This window comes from Haliotis asinina, chromosome 5 (assembly GCF_037392515.1).
Source record: "Haliotis asinina isolate JCU_RB_2024 chromosome 5, JCU_Hal_asi_v2, whole genome shotgun sequence".
Lineage (NCBI taxonomy): Eukaryota > Metazoa > Mollusca > Gastropoda > Lepetellida > Haliotidae > Haliotis > Haliotis asinina.
Genome location: NC_090284.1, coordinates 34,838,125 through 34,856,942, shown reverse-complemented (window position 1 = coordinate 34,856,942; position 18,818 = coordinate 34,838,125). Strand labels below are relative to the sequence as shown.

General features: G+C 41.3%; 1 protein-coding gene across 25 annotated transcripts in view; it reads left to right on the top strand.

The window, feature by feature from the left end:
* LOC137284156 (paired box protein Pax-2a-like) overlaps nt 1-15,588 on the top strand; it is a 150,943-nt gene extending 135,355 nt beyond the window's left edge. For 9 of the 25 annotated variants that reach the window (XM_067815859.1, XM_067815863.1, XM_067815861.1 and 6 more), the window contains 7 exons: nt 2,357-2,424; nt 2,565-2,778; nt 3,214-3,327; nt 5,177-5,398; nt 7,575-7,691; nt 12,487-12,594; nt 12,875-15,588. In XM_067815859.1, the coding sequence (XP_067671960.1) occupies nt 2,357-2,424; nt 2,565-2,778; nt 3,214-3,327; nt 5,177-5,398; nt 7,575-7,691; nt 12,487-12,594; nt 12,875-12,999 (968 nt within the window). In that variant the 3' untranslated portion in view covers nt 13,000-15,588. Of the gene's footprint in view, nt 1-2,356; nt 2,425-2,564; nt 2,779-3,213; nt 3,328-5,176; nt 5,399-7,574; nt 7,692-12,486; nt 12,595-12,849 lie in introns of all 25 variants that reach the window. The other 16 variants (XM_067815865.1, XM_067815862.1, XM_067815864.1 and 13 more) reach the window with 7 other exon arrangements.
* The last annotated feature ends 3,230 nt before the right edge of the window (nt 15,589-18,818 follow it).

Below are 18,818 nucleotides of genomic sequence, written 5' to 3'. Positions count from 1 at the left end.
AAGAATGGAATTTATTGAGCTTTAATTCGCTATCACTTTCAATTTGGAAGGTGAGAATGAATCGTCAGGACCGCCATTGAAGGCATCGCAGAAAAAGCTTCCCGCCAATTGGTCTCTCTCGCTTGTAAGGATTGGAGAAAACACGTTGAATCTAGTCCATAGAAACTTATTTATTCTGCTTCTCTGCTTCCAATACAGTCGTTAATTAATGCTTCACGGCATAAAGCATTCGCGGAGCTAGTTGGCAGTGCTCGCTTTATACGGCGCCTACTATAAATGGTTGTTATTCGACTAAGTGCACTTCAGTGAGGAAACCCCATTTCCGATAGGATCTAACGTGAAAGCGCGATAGTGGGAAATCATGTCTCTTTGTAAGATAGAGGAAAATCCTCGACAGGGGGTCAGGTATAAACTGGCTGTGTCTTTGCTTTTCACAGCACTCGCAAATGAGCAGTTGAGAATATCCTGCAAGAGAGCGGTGTTCTCGCGAGCAGGGAGCAACGTAGTGGAGAGTTACGAGCAGGGACGTTTAGTGCGAGGTTCCGCCCGGCTTCGCTCAGCTGGGTAGATGTGCCGTCAAAAAGTCGTAATATTTAGATCTTATATGTTTGAGGTCTTGTTAGCTCATTCTTGAGTCGTTCCATGACACCTCCCAGACAAATACCATGCACTTCCCTGTACCCACCAGTGACTTTACTATCTTTGTCATCGGCGCATTCTGACAGGAGTTATCTTTATGACGCATGCAGAGACGTACACTCACTTTTTATCATACACAATGTCAAATATATTTCGGCTCAGTAAACATACACGCTGAATCATTATAGCCGACCGTAGTAGTAAATGAGAAGTCGAGATACATGACACTTGGTCCACGTCGGACCGATTTGACTGGTCCTGAAAGAGGTCGCTGGTGCATGTTTGGCCAACACAACCAATAGTCTTTTCTGTGCCACGTAATGTTGCGATCTCAACGAGAGTTAGGTAGACCAAGGGTCCTATGTTGATACACTGGTCAATAGTTGTCACAAGTATTCTCAAGTGTCTGTATACACTAATAGCCTTCTTGTTGGGGAAACGAAGTGCCACTTAACACCGTGTCCAGTAGCTCCGAGGGCGGGGGTTGGTAGCGTGAATAATCCTATATTTGGCGGCGGGATTCATGTGGAGGGGGTACCCATGTCGCCTAATGTCTATCATATCAAACGTCGTATGGTTCCTGCTATTAATCGGTTTGAAATTTATCCGTTTGTCAATTAAGAGCATCGTCTAACCGCCCGCCGAGAATTTTGCTTGGGGTTTGACTGGCGCTCTATTGTCTTGACGCTCGCGTGCAAGAGGGGAAATGCATTGGAAACAAGAGATTCTGAAAGCCTCACGACACCAGAATCTTTTTCATGAATGCCGTGGTGTTGTGTGGCTACAGTCAATAAAACCATCAATAACTGTTACGTCTGGACTCGATCAGCGTGTTGAGAGAGCTTAAGTCGCTCCAGGGCTTTGTGGAGTTTGCGTTAACAAGCAGAATGCTTATTTAACGTCAAAGCGGGCAAAGTTTTGCCGACATAAATCCAAAGCTGTTAATTTTCGTTCCCTACAAAAGGACGTTGGCAATATCGGCTTCAGCAATGGCGGAGCGATCTATTGAATTCACTTCCGGCGAAATGGTGTACATTACGCGACACGATAGAGCACAGGATGTTCCTAGCGGAGTTCTATTAACTGCGTTGGGGACTGGGCGAGTAATCTACAGGACAGAAGGAAATTAGTAGTAATTACAAAACTTCATGTGGAGGGCACTAAGCAAGAGGCGTTTCTGGGACTCGTTTTCTGCGCGTGCTTACCCCCTCGACCGGAAGTAGTTTGGAAGTCCAGAAAGGGCCATTTATTTGGTTGAATCATGCTAGAGATTCTCTCACGACAGTTTCCTGTTTGCTTCGCGGTTGTTGTAACAATCGGAGTGGAAGTTATCCTCCGTTCTAGGCAAATTGGCGACACTCGTAAAACAATTAAAGAAATGTGGTAATCACCCATAGACTCGCAATGAAGGAAAACATTAACCGCTCACCCTTAACTAATTCCAATATCCTTTTTCTTTGACTGAGCGTTAGCTGTCATGAAATAATAATTCTCATCTTCCATGATTATGCAAATCAACACAACAATACCTTCACCCTTAAAATTTGGGCATCATAGGGATTATTCAGTCCCAGTCACCCATGGGAAGCCATTGAGTGCAAGAACTTCAAGTGGCATCTCAATTAATATATCATGTTTCACTAAACATTTTAATAACAGTCTCAATTTCCAATAATTATTTTTTTTTTTTTTTTTTTTTTTTTTTTTGTAATTTCAGTGAACAACGGGTCTCGGGATGGGATCGCCAGTAACGAGGGTGCGAGCAGCAGTGAAAACAGAATTGGAGTAAGTCAGTTGTCCATTATATAAATAATAATCACACATCGAATGCGTTTCCACTGTATACGAAATAATGCCGTAAAAATGTTTCTGTGTTACACTGACATTTTTAAGACTATTTCTTAAAGAATGATAACTCACTTCAGATGTGGGAGTACGAACGGCCGGCCAAGCTACCACGAGCTGAAGAGGCCAGCACGGAGTCTGATATACTTCAGAACGGAGTTTTCACGACTGTTCACGCCCCTTATAGTAGCCAGTTTGGAGCTAACCCAGCCTCAGCAGAAATCAAACAGGAATACCTGCACTCAGGAAACACGAGCGAGAACGCTGCCGGTGGAGCTTATAGTCCCGCAATAGGTGAGCCCTGTTTTGATGTCATGGAGCGTATCGTATGTGTCATTGTCCGTGTCATGTAGGAATTGCATGCCCAGAAAATAGGGAATGATGTATAACTTTATTGCCTTAATATCAGAAAGCATTGTCCGCCCAGTTCCGGACTCTCAAAAATTACGCTAAGCCTTTCCGTACCTAGCAAACTCGCCAAGAATCAAATAGGTGCCTCTGCAATATTTTTGGCGTTGGATATATTATTTCTCTCGGTCCTTGGTTGGTTCTGATGTTATGGCATGAAGTCAATGGGTAGTTACATTCCCTTGCATGTTGTTCAACTTGACTTGTTTTCAAATGCACATATTTATTTTTAGCGTAAATGTTGTGAAATCCCTTTATTTCACGTTTTTGTACAACACGTTCTTTTTAGTTGCTTGAATGTTTGTGTTGAATTTCTTTGAGGTACAGTTGCCCATATAAACACAGTTCCTGCCGGATCGGAAGCTAAGCCAGTTGTCTCCCCTGTTGCTAATGACAACATTCAGACGGCCAGTACCCCTCCCAGTAATTTTGAAGGTATAACCATACCCTATATTGTTTCATTTGCCGTTTCCTGAAATTTCTATTTCTTATAATTATCATGATAATTTTCGTAGCGAATAGAAAAGGGCCTGTAGAACAGCTTGCCGCCTTGTGGAGTCCTAGCTCTGATCATGTTAAGTCAGCATTTGTTTTGGTTTTACCATCAGTTATATCTTGAGGACACTAACATACCCAGCACAGGGACAGACCACTGAACACCCAAATACGTGCTGGCCCTGTTATTCTTACTTTCACAGTGGTCCTCGCCCAACAACCGCCTAATCTGGATATCACTTTCCTCCATGACTGCTGTAAGGCAAAGGAAATTACCATAGATGAAAACAAATTGCATTAAGCTGAAAAAGACTCGTTAGGATCCTGAGATAACAGAAGTGCCCCAACTCTGGTCGCCGTCCAACTGAAACGCTATCGTCTTCGTAAATTGTACATATTATACTGCATTACAGATGCCGACCGCGTGTGGCGTCGAATCAATGTGTGCATTCTGAAAGGATTTCCCTCTTTGTCACATTGCCTGTCTTCTAGAGACTTTAAGAATACGGCCCAGTTTCCTCAGTCGCCGAACTTTATCAGGCCCCGAGACGGATGTTCACATCGCATGCCGATGGCTCATTCCAAATCTCCATGCGCCATATATAAACCGTCGTATAAAGAATCAATTGTAACTAATTGCATTTATTAGTCGCAGACAACTTTGCTTCTGCCTGGTGCTATCGTGAACTGAAACGCTATTTGATCAAGATGTAAGCAATTAAAGATGAAAGGAGATTTATTGGCAATCGCAAGAGATAATGCGAGAGTGGCCGAGAATCTCGCCTCTCGTCACGCACTGGGTTTTTTTCTGTCCGCGATATCAGAAGAGCGGAACCAGGGGCCGTAACTCTTGTTGACTAATAATGTCAAAGAAAGTGTCCATCGTAATGAATTCGTCTCGGGAATATCGCAGCGTGTGGCATACATATTTTGCAGCAGAGACTGCATAATTAATTTTGTCGAGAGAAATAATTAAAAATCTGAATGACTTTGCTATTATTTCCAAATGATTCGCATAGAGTTTGTGGGAGGGGCGCCCGCATATCCTTAACAATAGCAGGATGTCAGTCCGCTCATTTGCCTCATTTGTGTGTAATACCTAACAAGGGCGACAAATGTTGCTGTAACTGACTTTGTGTGTTGAGACAATGCCATGATTAGTAAGCAGGGAAATGTATTGATAGAAACTTGTCGTCTGAATGTTTTGAAGTGCTTCCCACTTAGACACGATTAAGGAGCAGGTTTGTCCCCGAGGTTGGCCAAGCTGTTTCTGCCCCAATGCAACACTCCTTCCTTTCACAGGGTAGCTAGTTCAAGGCAATATAGCTTGTGATGCTTATTGTTTAATGTTGTTATCTTATGTGTTTGGTAGTTTGTATTTTGGTATGACATATAGTCAGCACAATGCAGATCTCGCTTACGGAAATAAATACTGTTACGTGTTGATAATTTGTATATTTATTATTCAGTTTCTATATTTTTAACGTTTACATGATGTGCCGTATGACTCAAGTGCATATAAAACACATCTGGTAGAGCAAGCCATAACTGATTGTAAATGTCAACAGCGAATTACCGCCATTAGCCACTGCTGTTTTAGTTCCATTTCAGTATGTTGATTTTATTGAAAAGTGTGATAAATTAAGGTATTCTCATTGTGAACGAGATCTGCGGTGTGTATTTGTAATGCAATGTAGTGGATTTTACATTGTTAGCTAGTGCAATGTACATGTACTCCCGTCATCCCGTTTGAGTGGCATGACCCTGCATGCGGTGTATCGTGTTGCAGCCAGTGTGACCCCAGCCGCCTCCTCCTCACCATCAAACAACAACAATAACACCACTACCAACAACAACAACATCAACAACAATAACCCCTCCCCACCCTCCAAGCCCGGGACTCCAAACAATTCTGGGAGCACGACTTTTACCGAGCTCAAACCGGTACCCACGGTAGCTCCCATCAGTCAGACCTATGCACCGCTCCCGCCCATTGGACAGACCTTCTCAAGTAAGCGTCGCTTGTTGTTACAGCTCGTTTTATTGGTTGATATTGTGCACGCAAATTTGTATGTATATATTGATATGTATTTTATATACTTTCGTCACATTTTGTTATGTTGCATGAGTAAGCATGTGATTTGTTGTACAACATACGTGCACGTCATTATTTGATCGTTTACGACATGTCGGTAATCCTGAAATGATACACTCTGTTTTGTTTATCACGGATGATACCCATGGAGGCCTGCTATTATTTCAGCCCCTGACACGCATAATGCGCAGTGGTCACGCTAGGGGGTGATCAGTTCTTGAGTACTGTAACCAACTTCTCATTTACCAGCACGTTGTTCCCCTACCAGGTATTCTTGTACAGCTGACTCACCGCGCGTTCTGATCTCAGTCCAAACAAACAATAATCTGATAAATTTCGACACCATTCCTCGTGAACCGGTGTCATGAAAATTGCTAACGTGCCAACAAATTGTTGCTCGCTACATGTCTTAATTCCTGGTTATTTATCAGTATCAGCCTAATTACTGACACCAAACACTTGTCAAATTGTAAATGAGAATTAATAGTTTGGATTATTTTACATATTGGCAGTGGTATCGTGTATGTAAAACCTTAATAGTGCCCGGAAAATGTTTTTATTTTACTAGTCCCGTAGGGCTATGCATAATCCAATCTTTTGTTTGAACACCTATGGGAGAGTTCCGAAAAGGGAGATAATTCTTCATTGCCCTCTACATCTGGATTAAAGATTCTATACTGTTATAAATTACTCTTTCCAATTTGCAGCGAAATTTATTAGTTCGATTTTCAAAAACGAATTCTAACCACTTCTCAGATTACTTCGGGTTCTCACTTAAACCCCTCTTTATCACCAGAATCGCAATTATTTTTTCTATTGAGTGACAATATTGCACGTGCACACACATGTCTGAGGCCCACCAGGGGGCGTTGAACCATGTAGCGATCCACACTCTTGTATACTGGAGTTTCCATACTTCAGGCCTATTTACTCTGAGCCCACTTTCATTTTGTAGTAATTTGGGGAAATAAAAGTCGGGCTTAAAATCGATTTGGAACTTTAATAGAAGCTTTCATACTGCAGGAAGCTAAAAGATGTTCAGGCCAGTACTTGTAATCGGGTTGTATCTTGTGAGGCTGACTTGTGCACCAACCTTTAAAGAGGGAACATAGATACATTTCTAAGATCAACAATACAATCTGCAGAATTTAACTGTTGCTTTTTGTTATATAATTGTTTCTTCTTCTTTATGCCCTAAAGCTCAAAAGAAAACTACTTTATTTCAAGCTATCGTTACTCGTATGTATATTTCACTTTGGAAGTTATTTCGATCTTCATGTAGTCAATTACTCATCAGAAAGACTTATCGTTGTCAATAGGTACACAATGATCCACTTGCCTGGGGCTGTTAGTCCGGCATTCAGAGATAGTCATGCATTATTCAGTGATATAACTAGAGTGTTGCCAAAGCAGGCATCAACACCTGCTACAAGAGATTATGGATCACTGACTCTTTGGGGGAAGGTTTCAGTCGTCATTTCATTGTTTTCACAAAGACCCCCAATGGTCGACAAATCTTGTATTTACTTTGATCTGTTTTCTCGTATGTCTTACATACGACCAGCACGTCTGTTAGACTAAGCGTGTATAACCCGCACAGCAGCAGCCACTTTTGTTCATCTCTTTAGTATTTTCCTTTCAATGCAACATCTTGTAATTCACAAAAACTGTTCGAATATTCTACATGCCATTAAATATACGAGTCTTATTGTCGGTGCTGCTGTGTGGGTGTGAATGTCATGGTAGAAGCTACAGTTAATTCGCACTTATATCTCGCAGTAGTTTCCAAATCAGTTTTGATTTAACACACTCTGATACTGAATGAAATAGTATGAATGAATAGGATAACGTTCCGTCTGACACAAATGTACCATAAATTAGATCTCTATAACCTGTAGATGAGCTTTTGTATCAGCTTCATTTGTGCTCGTTTTTAAATAGAACTTCTGCAAAAGTGTTGATGCAGCTTCAGCTTCCATATACGATAATCGATAAAGTGCAACATGTAATTGACAGAGCTTGTTTCCATGCAGCCTCTGTGCCTGCCAGTGGCTTTGTTCGGCAGCAGCTAATCCCTGACTTCAACTTTCAGCTCCCGCAATCAGCTACAGCACGGCGACCTATACAGGCCAGGCAGGTGTCAACAGCTCTGTACCTCTTGTTCTACCCCAAGTACCCGGAGGAATATATCAGACCGGCAATGTCCCTGGTATGTAGCTCATCTGCTGGAACTGTTACTAGCCAGATGTCAACATATTAAAGAGTGTAGTCACGATAATGTTGCTCAGTGGTTCAAAGATACTGTCTTTGGAGTTGATCCAGGGTCCAGTTGCACAAAGCGATCTTAGCACTGCGACTATCGTTAAGCCTATGTTGGAGAATGGGAGGTACAATCATTGTAACACTAAGTTCGCTTTGTGTAAGTGGGCCCAGAGATTTCGATTACTGCGGACTGTAGTCATGTTTCGAGGAAAGTTGTAAACGTTCGCGATACATGCATGTGTAAGAGGGACGGGTTTTACCTGTGTTCTGGTCGTGTTTCAGTTAGCGTTTGTGGTCCTCCTCCTGCACGGATATGTTATCCTCGTGTGCGGAGGTGAAAACAAACGTTGTCTCGTCTGCTGAAGTGAGAAGGGCATGGGCACTGAATGAAAATCAAATTTTATGTCATTCCCGAGAGTGCTTGAAAGGCTTTTGGTGTCGCGGTTTACAAGCAAAATTAATCATTTTAAGGTATTTGTTCGAACTTTCAAGAAGCAGACATGATACAATTACATGTGTGTTCTATTTGTCAACCAATCACAATATGACATAGTTCAAAGCCGACTCTCAAACAACAAATCAAACACGGCCTTTCTCCGTAGCCCAAACACCACATTACGGCCCATCCCATAGGGGGAAAATCTAAGGCTTTCCGTGCCTTAATCGTATAACCTTCAGCACAACGCTCTCAATTCCTCGTCAGCAATTAGATGGAATCATGTATTGAATTAGAAGCCTATTGCCATGCTTGCTCGCAACAGAGAGGCTACCTAAATGAGGCTTAAGCATGCAGCCCCCAGGATATTACAGGATTGAGATTAAGTCGAGGACAGTCGGCCATTGTTACTTCAGCATCGGTCGCGCGATCGTCTCAAATTGGTCGGGCGGATGCCCTTGATTGCTGTTTGCGAGGCCCCTTTCTGATTGCCATTATTGGCACCGCGATTATGTGCATGTGATTGTTATCAACTGTATCAAATGGGCATGATATCAGCTAGCACGTGTCCGTGTCGAGTGTCGTGTGTTCGCTGTTCAGAGCAACAAGATTTTGTAGGTGGTCAGGGATCTGTAGACTTCGCTGAGAGGGAATTAACTGTTGTTTTATACAGACGCTATCAAAATAGTGAAACGGAGCTCGGTACAAGTTATCCATCTGAGAAACACCCTCACAGTGACAGTAACTAGCCTATGGAAGTGCATATAAAGTGGCGCACACTTAATTAAACAGTGCACAGTATTATGAAGGGAGGTGACGATGACGACTGACCACAACCGACACCATACCCCCACCTCCCCCACCTCAGAGCAGTCTCAGCATCCCAGACCTTGACATGGGGCGAATGATACGAGCTACAATATTGAGATATAACTAATCACGTGGCAGACAATTTTATTAACATTTGCCTTGTTTTCTGTAACCCATCAAACAAATTGCTTGCCTGGCTTGTAATGTCCCCGCCCCACTACTGATAGCTGGGCAATAAAGTGCAAGAGAGCTGTACTAAATTGATGCTGGATCTCGCATAATGTCAGTAAATCTCGGCCAAGTCTCGCTCAGGCCTGTTGGGATACCCCGCAATAGACAGGGCCTGCGAGTCTTGCTAATGCAATTACCAGACAATTGGATAAATTGCTTGTAATCATAACGGGGAACGATCCTGTTATTTCCCCACTGAGGGACTGCGGGCGATTGAGATCCCGATTCTGCATGATGTATGTCTTTATGAAAACCCTCAAATAGATCGTCAAAGATGCTTCCAATCGCCGCTTTAGCTATTAAAGTTGAGTGATTCTCGTGTACCGCTACTCCCAGTAACATCCAAGTCGATTTAGATCGACTGAAGTTACGGAGTAATTCAGTCTAATGCACTCGGCTCCCCTGGGTCTCCCCGCCTCCCCATCACCTCACACAGCAACATCACAACGCTGAAACCCGCCAGCAGCCCCACCCACTAGTTTGCTTGTGATATTAGTCGCCAATTTATTGTAAAAGAGTTCTCAACTTGAATGCGACACAAAATCTGTTACATTTTTTTTTCAAACGTAATGAAAACGAAGTGGAAATATTAAAGTTTAATTTTTTCATGAATTGTAATTCTGTTGCCCTTGGCGTTGCTGTATTTAGTTATACATTGATCCACCGACTGAAAAAAATACATGCACATCACCTTAATGGTGCTCTGTAAGAGAATCAGCTTCTGGGTCTTTTCAAAAGTCCTTCCCCAAGGTGTGGGATAACCCTGTAGGGAGCTCTGGCCCCAACAACGAGTAGCAAAACGCGTGTTTTTCGCGCATGCCATGCTTGTAATGATTAATGACTGGGGCGCTGAAGATCAGCTTTGCTTGGTATCAGTTTTCCTAGTGACAAAATTCATATGGTGGTACAGTGCTCTGGAAAATTTTAATGTAAGCGATACTCTTGAAGCCGGGGCGAAATTAGCCGATTGTTTTGTGATTAAAGTGTAAACGTTGTGGCAGTAGCTAAAATAGTTATTGCACGGGGAATATAGAAAGGCAGATGAAAATTTATTGAAAAGTTGGGCGACAGCTGTAAAAGTGCTTAAAATGTCTCACGAGATCTCGTTTAGCGCCTCGTTTGCAAGCTATATGACGTCAGCAGGGATCTGCCGTTCTAAAATGATTTTAGTTAAGATAACGCTCTACACGTGTGAATCGTTGCCGTCAGTATCAAATCTTTAATCGAATCACAGTTCTTTTTCAGCTACAGTAAATGTTTAGAGTTACGAATATATTTTCTACACTGCCGAACGTGAAAACGTTTTCTTCTTCCAAACTGTTGATGTTCAGAACGAGGATCAGACTGACCGGTTGGCGTTTGTGGAGAGACTGGCCACTTGTCAGTGGCAACTTTATGGAATACGTATGAACGCATAGGAGTAGTAATAGCAGCGGCTTCTGCAACAGCCACGCGCCACAAGCCCTGGGGAGCAAACTGCTTGGATACGAAAATCTGCTTGACATGTCATGTCGCGATCGCTCTACTTAATAGCAGGGACCAGTCATTGTTACGGACAGCACCACTACAATAATTGGTCCCCCGAGAGCATCTCTAATTTCGGCGGCCTGTTAGTTTACAAATCTTTTCTCCTATTAATTAGCGGAGCAAGCTTGTCGCGTTGTTGCTGCATTCGCTCTAAATTGGGGACTCCATTAATTCGCGATAAAACGCGATTGTCTTAGGCTATCGGGACGCGTCGATCTCAAAAACACGTCGAAAAATAATGACATTGAAATAATATTATTTAGAGTGGTGGGGCTTGAATGGAGGAGGGAAATAGGCTTGATTGTTAAGGTTTTATCTAATTTCGGCTGTCAGTTGCCAATGAAATGCGAGCGGTGATGATCCGAAACCCAATCAGGGAACGGCCATGGGGAAGAAGCATTCAATTATCCCCCGTTCTCAATTTACCAAATTTCATTAAGAGAGATCTGTTGGCAAAATAAGCACTGCTATGTTTCTTCGACGAGCTTTCAACTGTCAACGAGGTAGAGTTGTTAGAAATAATAGTGTCGCGGGGCGAGAAACACCTAGCGGCCGAAAACATGATTTAAATGCTCAGGAAAACACTCGAACGGTGGTGCTGTCATCTCGAGCCCGTGTACGTATCGTGGCGAACCATCTGTTATTTTAACATGAAACAGAGATGACGTATCCTAAACCTGACTATTTTTTCGCGACGACAAATTATTCAATTATTGATTTTAGTTTGCATTCACCCCACGGGGCAATTGTTTTAATGTTTACGCACGATCCGCCATCTTGGATTTTGAGGCCATTGGAGCTGGCAACAGCAGGAGGGAAATTACGAAAAGTTGGATCTGTCGGGAAACGAAACAATGAGTGACTGAAACAATAACGATGAGATTTCAAACAAGTGATGAGCGATACGGTATCATATGACGGTATAAAATATAATGGTATTGCCATTAATCGAGCCCGGAGACAAATATGCCCTCCGCCGTACACCAATCGCACTGTAAATTGAGTCCACTCACACTGTTGCACTGCGTTTAGATGGCCAAACAACTGTGATACGAGTTGGTAAAATATTATTTCAGAGGGTAACATGACACTCACTGAAACAAATATTATCGGTAAACGACAAAATGGAACCACCATAAAGTATGAAAGGACGTTTTAATTCCCATGAATTGTTATTTAAAACACACCAACGCAAACCTTCGGGGTTTTTATGTTTATACAAGACATGAAAAAATACACCAAATGTTGCTTACACATGTTGTATAATCCCTTTTTTCAGTTTGATTAGTGATATTGTTACAGTGTTTTTCAATATGTGTGAATGGTTATTCAAATTTACCCGGTAATGTAATCCATAGAACTGGATTGACGTACGCGGAAGACACACGCTGGCTCAGATTCTTTGTGTATCCTATTTTCGTTGCAATTACATGTTGAATTTATAACTGTTGTTCGTCCTGATATTAAAGTAAAGCTAAGCAGAGAACTGCACTAGAGTGATCTGTGCAAACTTGGAAGTCGCACCCTGAGGCACGGTGCAGTCTCGTGTAACCAGTCTTATGAGCGATGTTCTAAGATAGCGATGTCATATATGTGTTCACTGTGTTATGTGAAACACTGATATGTCGATGTGTTCGCCGTCACAGGCACTGATGTCGATGTGTTCACAGTCACAGACTCTGATGTCGATGTGTTAACCGTCACGCAGGCATTGATGATCTTTATGTTCTCTTTGCAGCTGCTGAATATTCCACGTACAACTCCACACCATACACTCAGTACAGCGCTGGTCCCTACACCGACCCCTCCTGGGCAATGCGTTATGGAACCCCCAGTGGTTTATTAAGTGAGTTCACATTTCAGAAACAATACATTCAACTGAAATAAGTCCATGTTTAATTTATGTGAAGATTTCATCGGACAATGTCACAAGTGCGCAGCGTAAATTGTTTCAAATCGTACTATTTTAAATTCACCATTATCGATGTGATTTTTTATCTTTTCAATGTTATGTGTTTGACCAGTTAATATCGTTAATGTCTACTAACACAATATATCTCAAACATCGTACCTGCTTGCAAAGTCATTTCCTAAATTACAGACACGCCGTATTATTATCCACACAGTGTCCGAAGCGACCCCCCAACAACAGCCACACCCAGCAAAACCTAGAGACATGAGCCTGGAGGAGCTACGACATAAAGCACGCAATCACGCGGCAGCTGTCTTCGCAGCCCAAACTACCTACTGATTGGCTGAAAATCAACAGCACATATTTTCACTGGCTGATGGATATTTAAATGTGTTATAGCGCGGGTGATTTGAACCATGTATGCTCTTGGACTTGCTCTGGACATCGCCACGTGATTGCTGGTACTGATTTCACGGATGATAGAGACGCTACTTCTAGCGACATTATCTTCAGAAGAATTCCTGGTTTGGAGAAGAGTTCACGTGACCTGACAGGCCAAGGGACTTAAGTGTGTCATCAGTGTGTCCAACATGTGTCGAGATAACAGACTCCGGTGTGATACATAGTCGGACAGTGTAACGTCTGTGTTGATTGGTCAGTTATGTCACGTGACTGATAAAAACGCTCCAAGTCTGGTCTCAAATAACAAGATAGTCCCACATTCAGACTTATTGACTCATAAATTATGGTATTATAAGAGGATCTAGTTCTGATGTTATATCAGCGTTACGTCTATGTTATCAGAGATTATTTTACATCCATATTCATCAGAAAATATTTTAAGACGTACTTGTTTGAATACTCAGTGTTACATCTGCTGTCTTGCCACAGAAATCTCCACAGAGCTGTTTCATTGAGATGTTCATATATGCCATTGGTGTTTGGTACCGAGGTAGCTGGTCCTGGGTCAGCCCTCTGTACTGCTGTTATGTTCAACTATAGGTGTGACAACGTGCTGATGACAGTTGGGATGTCCAATAAATAGTTGTCTCTTAGTGAAAACTGTCCCACATGTAGTGCCATACAGATGACACCTAACATCATCAATTTCATGTACATTTCATCCAGCATGGCTGCGCCAGAGGGACGTTGCGAACAGTCGATCTGATACCTACTAATCAAAATGTTTGTTGTGTGCAATATTTATTAAACATTTCATTTGCCACACACATTATAGACTGTCATGATATAGAGATATATGGAGGCTTAGACTCATAGATACTAGATGTATCATGAACATGCAGCGAAGACCGTAGAGCGAATCACCAGTATTTATGGAAACGCATTCGGAACACAATTCTTAGCGGAATTGAAGTCAATCATTTAGTATGTATTGACGTATAGTTTCATATTTGTGAACCGAATGGGACTCCCTACGTTACTCCTTTGGGGCAGAAACATATCTTCCCCCAAGAGGAGACGCCTTGCTCAAATATACGTTTGTGTGTTTGTTACGTAGCGATAACCACGGTAACATCGAATCTAACGTGTAAAATCTGTTCCAGATTTCTTGCAGATATCGGGTAAAAGCTCTCATTTATGTCAAACAAATTCTAGATTATTGAGGTATTATACTGTGAGTCAACTGCGGTTATTCCGTGTGTATATTTTATTTGTAGATACAAGATAATTGTACAATTTATCTTTCACATTCATGTGAAAACACATGACAGAATGCGCGAATGCAAACATAGCCATAACCGTTTTCGTTGTATTTGTTAGTAAATCTTGCCATCAATGCCATTTTACCAGTTTTTCTGTGTCATAAATGGCATTTTTTTTTATCTTGACGCATTATCACTGCATATGGTGTGGGGGTATAGTAGTTAGAACACCCCTCCATATTCACACATGGGGCCCGTGTCGGCCATTAAGTGCTCAATTTGCTTTCTGTATATAGCAAGTATATTTCATTGTAGCTTTTATACGAAACAAACTTTTAAAGCTCTCTGCATTATTTTACAGGTTTTAACCTTTTAAAAATAAAGCATAACTCCCAGTATAAATTGCATTTATTTAAGACTATTAATTTGAAAATAGAACTACTTACAGAGTGAAAGGTCTGCTTCTTCAAAATGTATCCAAATTATTCATTTTCTTTAGATCGGTAAGATTCCATCACAGTTTGACCTCTTTCTTCTTCTTCCCACGTCATGTATTCCTTTAAGTAATTATTCATTTTCAACCATGCCTGTAATTGCATCGACTAATGATCTGCTGTATGGTGTCCACTGCTGATCTACGTAGACACACTCTTCATCAAAATATTGTAGATTCAGTTTTGATACACTCTTATATACCTTATAGAATTATCGAATACATACTTATTTGCACCTTACATGCTCAATCAAATTCCAACAATCAAAACTGTTTCAGGATGGAAATACACTCCTTTCCATGTTTGTCTCTGTTGTCTCATTTTGTTGAACCTTCTTAAATATATTCACAAATAGCAAATGCGCATAAAGATCTGAATCCTTTTAAAGCAAACTTTTCTTTTGCATAAATGGTACAAGAATTATTTAGAAACGCATAATTTATGAAGCTTATTATTTCTAATTGTACAGAATTATAAGTCGCCTATAATCATCTATATACGGAAAGGCTTATAAACCACGCTGTATACATGATGGTGTGTATGCTTACACCTCATGAGTTTAATGGAAATATGATCTTTAATTGTTCAAGTTTTGCTCAATACTCTTATATTGTTTTTTACGTTGTTGGACCTTGTGTCTGACAGATCCGCCTGTTTCAGTGTTTGTGAACGGTACTCGAGGTTAAACAATAGTCTATTCTGTTTGTGTATCTAAATCGTGTATATGTGTGGAACTCACATGAATAAATTGTCATATTATTCTTTTACAATGCGTTGATTGTATTTTGTTTTCAGTCTGAGGTGCTGAGATTCAAGCATAGGCGCCGCGGTAAACGTTGAAAGTTTGCCAAATCACCAAGGCGTCTCTCGTCAGCCATACACACCCTGAAACAAATATAACCAAGAAAGCCCATGCAAGTCTAGATTATGTGGCTTGTGTAAAATGTCCGCAGTCTCTGAATATGATGAGAGTCCCTGGGGTCCTTTTCACTATATTTCATTATTATATTTTAGAAACTGCTTTTCTCCTGTAAAATATGTTCATTTCCGAGACTAGATCTTAGTACATATATATATAAGGCGTCCATCCAACGGTGGGACGCAGAGGATATCACGATGGGACTGCACAAATGCTGCGGTCATGAAGAATTTACAGAAAGCAAAATTTCTTTATGAAAAACTGTATGTTTAAACCACACATGCCCGCATGGTGTGATGTAATATGTGGTACCTGCATTCTGTTGTGTTTTGCTTGAAACAGAATCGCTCGAATAACAATGGCAGTTCCCGTTTAGACTCAACAAAAACAAACAGCCGGCTTTTTACCCGTGTGAGATCAAAGCGAGGCGCAACATTCCGAGTCCGCTGATTGACAGTGACTGTTTATGACGTGCAATGGAAAATGCGAGGTATCATTAACCAAACTGCTAAACAAAAGGCAACAATCGTTATCTATACGGAAAGGGGATAGGAATGGAAGATACATGTCTTTCTTTATCTGTTGACGAACTGTTCGTACACAGCATAGGTACTTACTGCAGATCTGATACTAAACCAGAGGGAGTTCTTGTTATTCTCGGGAGTACTTCTTGACCGCTTACCAACATCCGTTTCACAGACCGTGGAAGTGTTTGGCATGCAAATATTAAAATACTTAATTGAAATCAGTTATATACTGCTAATTTGCATAACATTGTATTCAAGAGCTAACAAACAAACTGCACCTCTTTAGGGTTATACTGGTCGTTGATCTGGAGCTGTCTCCAGCCCACTCTAGTTCTGGGAGAGGAATACCTTCAGTTTGTTCAGCACTACCGCTAACACGGATGTTTAACTTCGGGAGCATGACATTTCGAAAACACCACAGATATCTCATAATATATTCCCCCTGACATTACAGAGCTAAATACCACGTAGAATGGCTTTGTTTCCCCTTGTCTTGTAGGGTTTATATGTTTTAGCAACATTCCGCGCATGTTTTACAGATACTTTGTGTAGATCCGTGTAGATCTAACATTAATAATACCTAAGCCTAAACATTTCAATTGGCTGATAATGTGTTTGTATGACATGCCAAGAAAAATATCTAAAGCGATACATTTTTTTTCTTTGAACACACACTGGCTCAAAGATTCAGAAGAAAGAGTGCTGGATTGATGTGACCAAAATGTTGTGTCCCTTTCTTTTATCCGTTCCCCTTTTGTTGTGCCAGACTCCTTCAAAAGGCACGTGAGTGAATCTGTGTATCTGGGCTATATTTAGATGTTTTGGACAGAAAGTAACTTCATTTCTGTTGTAACTTGAATCGGAGGTATAAAACGGATTTAACAATATCCTGTGAGACCTGAGTAATAGGCCACTACGATTGATTTCACTCACTAGGTATCAGATATAGTCTGCCTGTAATATGTCGTGTTTGATCAGGTAATCAACAGACTGAAAACGTGCACACACACTCATTTATCAATGGTTTCACCACGAAGCAGTCACTAAAGGCGTGAAACGAGCTGACAGCATGTAGACATGCGATTATGTATATTTACACCCGAGGGCGACGTTAAACAACAAACCAGCCAATCAGCGTGTACACCAACTGCACAGAAAACTGTCAGCAGTTCAAAACCAGCTTTACTTGGTCAGTTCTGACCAGCATCTTCTCCTGCATTGGTGATAACGGGTGGACCCGAGGTCCCTAGTTCCACATGTTGTTGTGAGTGGACTGTTGCGATGTCTGGTATGGCACCTGCAAATACTTCACGACATCAGTTCCTGAAGCAATGGTTTATCGAGCGGTCGTAACACAGCTGTAACATAGCTCACTGCGCCGTAAAACAACAAACAGCTCACTTACCGTGTATCTTCTCCTTTGTGTCCTCCAAGGTTCAGTTGGAGTTCCTTAAGACACAATGTTAAAAGATGGAGCAAACGATTTGTGAATTAATGGATTAAAACTGGTGGCATATTTTATGCAGACCTAAAAATCTGTATGTGTGGGTAATAAACACAGTGAAAACACACAGTACTCGGTTACATGTGAATGGCTCTTAATAGCATCTAATCGTCCCATAAGCATTCACTTCAGGAAAACGAACTTCCTCACTGTATCTGAACAAAGGGTCTAGTTGGTGATGTCCTGTCACAATCTAGCCATAATACCAAGCTATCTCTGAACTCACTCATAGGCTTGAAGTGAGGTTTCTCCTGTAAGTACGATTCCATGTGCACATCCATCAGAATTATCTAAAGAATGGCAAATGTACTCGTTTGCCTCAAGACAACAATATATATGCACATAAACAAACAACAAAAATAGAGAATACGAGAATACACACACACACACTGAAAACTTGCCGAGTTTTCAATACAGTGCACACAAGAAGAATCCCTAATTGAATGGATGATGTGTTCCCTGAACCAGCTTCACGCAAATAACCTCAGCCAAGATTCACCTTATATTACCGAATTAGTCTAGAGCTTCTCGTGTTTCACACAACTACCTTAACTCCATCTTATACTATGTACCGCTAAAATCGTGACAGTTGAGAGTCATTGGCCACAATTGGCCAGTGTCGTTTCCTGGTAATAATTTCTAATTATTTCCAATTACGACTCACGGCATTGTTTCCTATTCTTACACCGCATGTGTGGCTGGTGGCTGTAATTTACTAACACTTAAGATTAGGAACTGTATTACATTAATCGTAGGGTTAAAGAAAACATAAAGTACGGCACATTCTGGATAAACACGATGTTAACAAATCAGGACATTTCCTCTTAACACATTTCTGGGGAAACAAAGACGTCCATGCACTATATGAACCCAGTGAGGAACACTGCACAGTCCTGGACATGTTGCAAGACAGAAGCCCCTGATCCTGTATGATAGTGACGGGAATCCTCCAACGCCGACAGAGAATCCACATGTGCTATATGGCACAATCAACGTGTTGACATTTACTTCAGACACTCGAGATACTCATTCACTCCTCTTTTACTTAAA